The sequence below is a fragment of the Carica papaya genome, chromosome 2 (genome assembly GCF_054855325.1).
Source record: "Carica papaya isolate Zhongbai chromosome 2, ASM5485532v1, whole genome shotgun sequence".
NCBI classification, from domain to species: Eukaryota; Viridiplantae; Streptophyta; class Magnoliopsida; order Brassicales; family Caricaceae; genus Carica; species Carica papaya.
In genome coordinates this window covers 16,551,498-16,559,740 of record NC_142310.1, presented here as the reverse complement: position 1 = coordinate 16,559,740, position 8,243 = coordinate 16,551,498, and the positions used below count along the sequence as shown (strand labels likewise).

The window sequence follows — 8,243 nt, the reverse complement described above, 5'->3', positions numbered from 1 at the left end:
AGTGACCAAATTATATTATTTGCATAATGTCAAAAAATTACAAGTGTGTTATAAATACATAGATTTGTCTACGTATGAGAATACATAGATATAAAAATGGGTGATAAAAGAAAAAAAAAAAAATAGAAAGAGTTCACATGACAACATATTGTAAAGTTGAGACTATTCTAGGATTCTCTTAATTTAGTGATTTTATGCATGTCATTGTCCCTAACCCCACCACTAATTTCTCTTTCTCTTTCTTTCTAACAAAACAAATTAAAGCCAAAGGCGGAGAAAGTTAAAAGACAAAACTTAATCATAAAATCATCAACTACTAGCTAGTTTTCTCACAAAACCCCCAAGATACTAATATTTAGTTAGAAATTTTCTCATCAGATCTAAATTATATAAATATGGGTTTAAGAAATCTCCAATATGTAGATCATCACAATACTAGGTCTACTTTTATTGAATGGCTCAAGCCTTCTTCTTATTCTTCTTCTTCTTCTTCATGTGTGACTCAACAAGTTGAGCTTTGGAATCCAAAGATGATGATGAGTATGTTAAACTTGCCTCTCCTATACCAAAAATCACAACATGAAACCATCCAATGCTTGCCTCTTCTCAACCGCCTCCCAGAGACTAAATCGATTGTAACAGAAGATGAAGATCGTAACGAAGGAATAAAGCAAAAGATCAAGCAGGAGAAAGTCACGGTTGCTTTGCACATTGGATTGCCTAACACTCAACCAGATTACTCATTAGAGAAGAAAGATCCCAAGGAAAAACAAACTTTTAACTCACAAACTCGATTTTGGATCCCAACTCCTGCACAGATCTTGGTTGGCCCCATGCAGTTTGCTTGTTCCATATGCAGCAAGACCTTCAATAGATACAATAATATGCAGGTTAGTATATATAAATAAATTTACTTTCTTCTCTTCGTCATGTGTACTGATACTATTACATATTACCGATCATCATTTACTTCTTCTCTATATATCTAATATGGATAAACACTGCATTTACATCATTTTATCTCTAAATTAGTCTTTGTATATTAAGACTTGAATGATTCTTTATTAATCATAATGATCAAAGAATGGATGTTTAATTGCATATATCTTGCAAAGAATTCTTTTAATTTATTATCCTCTTTTGTTATTTAGTATCATATAAACTAATTATGATTTCACTTTTCATTCTTATCTTAGAAAAGATCACATTTTTTACCAAGAGATCAATTAGAGAAACAGAAATCCTTAATAAGCTATTTTTAATGACATGCGAGAATTAATTAAGTACCTATTCCTTGTTCCAAGCCCTATAAATATATATTTACTACATCTATGTGCAAAACACTTATTTCTTTTGGGTTGATTATTGAACCTTCATATTTTTCTTAATGGTTTTTTATTTGCCAACAAATAATTTTCACATAAAAATATAGAAATCTACTATTATTAATATCGACCGTGTTATTGTAAGTAACTTGTGTATTTAAACACTTATCCTAAAATGTTCGATAAATTGATATGAACAATCAAATATCTACATATTCCATTTTCAAATATTTGCGTTGGTTGCATCAAGAATTAATTTATCATCACCATCACATTATCTTTTGACTTTCACTCTTCTTTGTCTTCTTTTCAGTTGAAATTTTAAAAGAAACAAGAAAGTAAAGGAAGTAGTTAAAACCTCTAATATAAATAACATAAGTGGTTTTATTATATATCTTTTTTTTTCCAATATTTCCAATTAACTTCTTGTTATTACTTTAGGCTTCTTAGAGTGCATTATTAAACCAACTAGCTAAAATCACTACTTACCTTTTGTTTTTGCAATTTGCATTCTCTTAATTATACAACATGAAAAAGTAATATAATCTTTATCTATGCTCCTATTCATAAATAATTGATTTGTATATGATGAAATCAGGTTATATATCTCCATAGAAAAAGGTTATGCTTGAAATAAATTCAAAATCAAAATGATACATATATATATATAAATGTATACTTATTTTAATTAAAAAAATTATAAAATTTTATTTAAAATAATAAAATCGAATCAAGATAAAATTTCAGATAGAATAAAATAGAACAGATAATACATTGTAATGTCAATCAAATTTGATGAAATTTTGGATGTATGATTCCCCTTCCTAGTACAATTTCACGTGTAGTCAAATTTTTTATTATCATAATACAAATTCCATATTCTCCTAGATAAATTAAATACAGATTTACTAATGAATTTCATTTCATTACTGAATTTATTCAAAAGATACCAAATGAAAGAGAAAATTAATATTAAAAATTAGAAATGAATACATAGAATTTGTTGGGACAGATGCATATGTGGGGACATGGATCTGAGTACAGAAAAGGAGCAGATTCTCTGAGAGGAACACAACCAGCAGCAATGCTAAGGTTGCCATGTTATTGTTGTGTCCAAGGTTGCAAGAACAACATCAACCATCCACAAGCCAAGCCGCTCAAGGACTTTAGGACATTACAGACTCATTACAAGAGGAAACATGGTGTGAAACCCTTCATGTGTAGGAAATGTGGAAAAGCTTTTGCAGTAAAAGGTGATTGGAGGACACATGAGAAGAACTGCGGGAAGCTTTGGTATTGCACTTGTGGTTCGGATTTCAAGCACAAAAGGTCCTTGAAAGATCATATTAGATCCTTTGGTAAGGGTCACTCTCCTCACCCTTCTCTTCAAGGCTTTGAGGATACTGCTGGATCCGAGGATGAATACACCTCTCACCACTAGCTATACCGAAATATTTGCTCAAACTTAATTAGATATATTTTTTTTTGTCGTCTAATTTGAGTGTTTATGCTCCATGTTATTAGGGTTATCAGAGCTTGTGCTCAGTAACAAAAAATTCTCACAACGAGAGAGTCGTTTGTTGCCGAGCACTTGCCAAAAGATGAACCCTAAGTTGGTTTTTCTTTACATTTTGCGTCTAGCATCCTACTTGCAAGAAATAATAAGGTAGAAGTGGTGAAGTAGATGAATTTTCTTTGATATGTCATGCTACAAAAATACAACATATACCCTCTATAGCTCTCAGAGAAAATTTCTCAACTTCACTGCTCAACTTATTACATTAATATTATATTTGAAATTTTTTTAATCTCTCTCTTTCACCCCTCCACCCCCCACTCAAGAATGTATTTTCATTTAGGGATACAGATGTTGTCTGTTATATATTATATGTTGCATATCATATATAAAGCCCATCTAATTACTCTACTTCTACATTTAGTATTTCTTTTTTGAACTAATGGGTGAAATAATAATAAAAAAACTAAAAGACATAGAAAAGTAATAGAAGAAAACAAAAAACATAAAAATGGATTGTGTAATGCTCAAGAGGAAGTTTTTAAGTCTTTTGAGCTAATTAAAATTTGATTTTTATTTTCAATATATTCATTATATTGTAATCATAAAAAAGAAAAATTATTGAATACAGAGGACCGATTGTGATTGTTGTTTTGTATTGAATATAAAAAAAAATTTTTAGCAGCCGTTTTAAAGTACTGTTAAAAAATTGCAACAAATTGAATTTAATAATTTTTTTATTTCTAAATTAGAATATAATGTTAAACATTCACTTCATGTACTCAAATCTAATCATTTTCAAGAATGTAGAAATATTCATGTATATTCATAAAACTAATGCGAATAAAATCATTCAACAAAAACAAATTAAAGTAAATAAAATCTAATTGTGTCATATCTTATAAACTCTTATATGTATGTTAATTCGTAAATTATATATAACATACACAACCATCATTGCAAATTTTCTACCTGTTCTTTTGTAATTACAATTCCCCAGGAAGCAAAATTTTGCCAAAAGCCTTGATATGATATCCAAATATTCAGTCCACAATATTCATCCCTTGATTAGATTAAAGTGAAGAACCCTGCATGCCGTAAGAGTAAACTCTTTAACTTCCGGGTGGAATGCTACAATATGGGCGTTCCTGTTAGTAAGCATTATTAGGAGGATTTGAAAGGCGTTATGGCATTAAAAACTTCTAAGATTTAGCCAAGACTTAGCTCAAGATCCCACTACTTGATTTGGTATTGTTACCGCATATGATTTCAAGAGTTATGATGATATTACTGAGAAATGTTTTTATTAGAATATTTTTACTTCTCACTTTGGAGAATTAGCAATAATTTTTCTGTGGACTTCAAGAAATCTGTTTTGTGTAGCTTGGCAAGGGTATGCTTACTGGCACCACATGTTATAGCTTCTCAAGTAATAGCCTTCAGTAAACAACTCAAACAATTAAATATTATCATTCAATTATTTCATACTACATACAAATGTATATGCAAATAAAACAAACAATTAAATAAAAATACTAAAAAAACTTCAGACAAAATAAATATGATGAAATATGTCATAATATGCTAAAATATAATCACACAAAAATACTAAAATTTCTAACGTGAAAAATTCATTCAATGTGAAGAATAAAAACCACAGAAGCTCTTCTGATCCAAATAAAAAGAACTCCATTATAAAAATTAATGTTTACAATAACAATAAGTAACCAATATAATCCTCAAAAAAATATTCAACAACAAATCAAATCAACTAAACAATAAAAAATAAATAAGAGAACGGAGAAATATCACCAAAGCAGTTACTGTTCATACGAAACGGATGTGTTCTGATTGTTTAAATCTGATCTTCACCTTTCAGATTAAAAAACAATTTATCCCGAACATGCTCACTAAATTTCAGCCTCATCAGACCACAAATACCGTCAGATCGTTAGAAAAAGTCAAACTGGTCGGTGCAGAGAAGAAAAACGTGAAAAATAATTTCGAACTGAAAGTACTGAAAATTCAACCGTCAAAAATCGATATTGACCGTTCAGAATGAATAATAATGAGTTTTCTAAATAATCACCAAATTTCAGCCTGATCTTTATAATTATCATCTTCTGGTCGTCGAAAGAAGTAAAACACATTATATATAATTTTTTCAGCAAAAATTCTTTTTTTTTTTGTTCATTTTATTTTAGTGGCTGAAAACTCATTTTTATACAATTACTTAGAATTAAAGGGTATAACAAAAAAAATCCCTAATAACCCTAATGAGTCAAAAATAAATGGGCTCAAAAAGTATTTGAATTTTTCTACGTGTGAAGAAACCCAAATCCTAACAAAAACATGTATATATACCACAGAAATATTTAAAAAAAAAAAAAAAAAAAACTAATAGTTGTTTGAGTTAAAGACAGCTCCATGTTAGCTTTCTCAGCTGTCTCCATTAGCCATTGGACAGCTTTTTTGTCCTTAAAAAGATCTAAGCCATCAAATCTCTTAAAGTTTGATGCAGTCAAGAATTCTCTGCATCAAAAGAAATCAACTCTGACTCAACACAAACATACAATAAAAAGTTTAAAAAATTAAAAGAATTTATCAAAGTCATCACCACCAAGATGAATATCTCCAGAAGTAGAGAGCACTTTCAAACAGATCATCCCTAACCTCAAGCACTGGCGTCAGAGACATGAGTAAAATGAGAAGTTGCTGCAACATTTCAAATTTGTGAATCACTATAAAGAGCAAATTAGCATTCGTCATTATGATAACTAGACAGAGAAAGAGAAAAATGCTGAGGGAAAATGAATAAAAGAGAGAGAATAAAAGAAAAAAGAAAAGGAAATTTGCGTAACCCAAAACCATATTAAATATTCAACCTAGTCCGAACAAAATTAAACTGACCTCATTTTGAATTCAAAATGATCCCTTTAACCAACCCCATCCATGCACAATTCGGCCCAGGCTCACAACTCCCCCTACCCCATAAATGGCGCCGTTTAAAGAAGATTCATCTTTTGGTTGTTTTCTCCATTTCCATTTTGGAGAAGAAGAGAAAGAGGCAGACGGTCAAATGGTTCCTGCACAAAAGTAAGAAAGAAGGGGGGGGGGGACATTTAGTGGAAAGAGGAACGTGCAGAGAGAGCACTGTTGGCATCAAAAAGAGAAAAGAGAGAAGCACTGAGGCTGAACGTTGGAAGGAGGACAATGCTGCTGTATGAAGATTAGTAAGTAACTCTAAAAACGATTTAAAGATTTATTTATTTATCTCAAGTTTTTTTTTTTCCGTGTCACCATTATGACATCACTATGATAATTTCTTACGCTAATTATTGTATAACTTATGTATTTTAATTTTTTAATTTTTTTTTTGTTAAACTTAGCAAATGTTTCATAAACTTCACCTTTTAAAACTCAAAATATAACTTAGAATAATTATTTATAATTGTATATGAATAATCCAAAAAAGTCTGTATGAAGTAGTAGTTGTAAATATTTTGGTTTGGATGTCATATTCTTATATTAAAAAGACATACTAATTTGTTTCTTAATATAACATTCTTTGCAGAGTTTTATGTTTTCAAAATTTTATTTTATGTAGTTCAATTAGAATGAGGGTAGTCTACTATGTAATAACCAACTATCACTATCAAAAATATTGCTAGACATGTTTCATGTGGTAGAGGGATATTAAGATTAGTTTATGACCTACAAATTTAATTCTATTATATTTTAACTCAATTATTATACAATAGTAAGATTAAGATATTACAATACGATTTTTGTCACTTAAAAGCATATTTTATAGTAAAAGTGTCATTATTTATTATTATAATAATACTCCAATCTTTTATCCCGTCACAATAAAAACATACAATAATAATAATTAAATTACCTTTTTTATTTATCGGACCGAACAAAAAAAATAAGTTAAAACTTTTAAACTCAGCCCTTTGATCCAAACCCATCAGCCCATACCCAAGGCCTGGGCGAACTGTTATTTTTGCTTGTGGATATTTTATTTTGTTGCATTCAAAGAGTACATAACTAGTTCTTTTTTTATTTAATTCTCTTTCCTAGTTTCTTTTTCTTCAAAAACTTCTTGAATCTTGTGATGATAAGGGTAATCTTCATTTCTTACACTCTATTTTTCACTTTTGTCTTAATTTTAGAAGATTAAATTGTCATAATTTTTCTTCTTATTATTATCTTCTCCTTTTCTCTTCAAGGTCACATGAGGCATAGGTGACCATAAATAATTCATCTAAGCTAAGGATGTTGAGATCCTTAGCTTCTTGAATTTTTTGCATCCAATGACTTGATAATCCCTTTAGAATTTTCTTACCAGCTCATCATTAACGTAATATTTTATGAAAAAATTTTAAAGCATTAATAATATCGCTAGTTCTAGAAAACATGTCAGATATAATTTTACTATCATTCATCTTAAATAACATATACTTGTTAATCAACATTTTAACTTTAGACTCTTGGTTGGCTTATTCATTAGTTACTTCTAATTTTTCATAAATTTCTTCGGTGGATTCACATGTAAATATTTTTATTAAACTCATTCACATCTAATTCACAATATAAAATTTTGTAAAATTAGAGTTTAATTAGACTATTCTCCCATCATTCCCATCTCACTCATTTTCTTTTTCAAGTACTACTCGATCTCCTTGTTAGTGGATGACCGATTAATGTAATATTTTATTTTTCTCATCCACTTATAATCATTGGGGTCAACTAAAAATATGCATAAATAATAAATAATCATTATGAAAGAAAACGTGTCTTGATGAAGTAGATAATCTTAAAATAAAATATAATTATTATATATTATAATTATATTTTAATTACAGAGTTATTTTATTTTATGAGAATTAAAATAGAATAATTATATTTTAATTACAACATCATTATATTTTATGATAATTAAAATATAGTAATTATTACAAAAAAATAGTTATCAACGCACTCAATAATCATGAATGTGTTTTGTCATCTTCTCTTATCTATAAAAGAAGCATAGATTCTCATTTCACATTATACTTTCATCTACTAAAGTTCTAAAATACATGTGCATAATAGTTAGATAGAGAGAATAAATGAATCAGATAATTAAGGATTTTATCGAATGAGTCTTTCATTTCAATCACATTGATTGATAATATATAACTTTAATTTTTCAATTTTCTTAAGATGTGTTGAATTCAATAAAATTGGAAAAATTAACTTCCGCATCAGATTTTCTTGCGTTTGGTATCAAAGCATATTGAATTCATATATCTTATAATTATAGCTCTGTTTATCTATCATGGTTCTATATATGATGATAACATGCATAAATTATATAAAATAATGAATTTTGATTATGCCAACTATTAAATGTG

General features: G+C 28.7%; 1 protein-coding gene and 1 long non-coding RNA gene across 2 annotated transcripts; one reads left to right on the top strand and one right to left on the bottom strand.

Annotated features, from left to right (window-relative positions):
* The first annotated feature begins 288 nt into the window (after nucleotides 1-288).
* Nucleotides 289-2,910, top strand: WIP3 (WIP domain protein 3). The gene is made up of 2 exons (XM_022055513.2): nucleotides 289-890; nucleotides 2,338-2,910. Exons 1-2 carry the CDS (start codon nucleotides 396-398, stop codon nucleotides 2,764-2,766), a joined length of 924 nt encoding a protein of 307 aa, XP_021911205.2. The 5' UTR covers nucleotides 289-395; the 3' UTR covers nucleotides 2,767-2,910.
* Nucleotides 2,911-4,513: 1,603 nt separating this feature from the next.
* On the bottom strand, nucleotides 4,514-6,060 carry LOC148268813 (uncharacterized). The gene is made up of 2 exons (XR_015817047.1): nucleotides 5,752-6,060; nucleotides 4,514-5,556 (listed from the first exon to the last, which is right to left on the bottom strand). It is a non-coding gene; the product is annotated as an uncharacterized LOC148268813 (long non-coding RNA).
* Between the last annotated feature and the right edge of the window lie 2,183 nt (nucleotides 6,061-8,243).

Excerpts from the sequence above, each read along its gene's own strand:
- WIP3 (XM_022055513.2), top strand. The coding sequence starts at position 396 with ATGGGTTTAAGAAATCTCCAATATGTAGATCATCACAATACTAGGTCT. Across the intron at positions 891-2,337 it reads ATAGATACAATAATATGCAG|ATGCATATGTGGGGACATGG; the intron begins GTTAGTATATAT and ends TTGTTGGGACAG.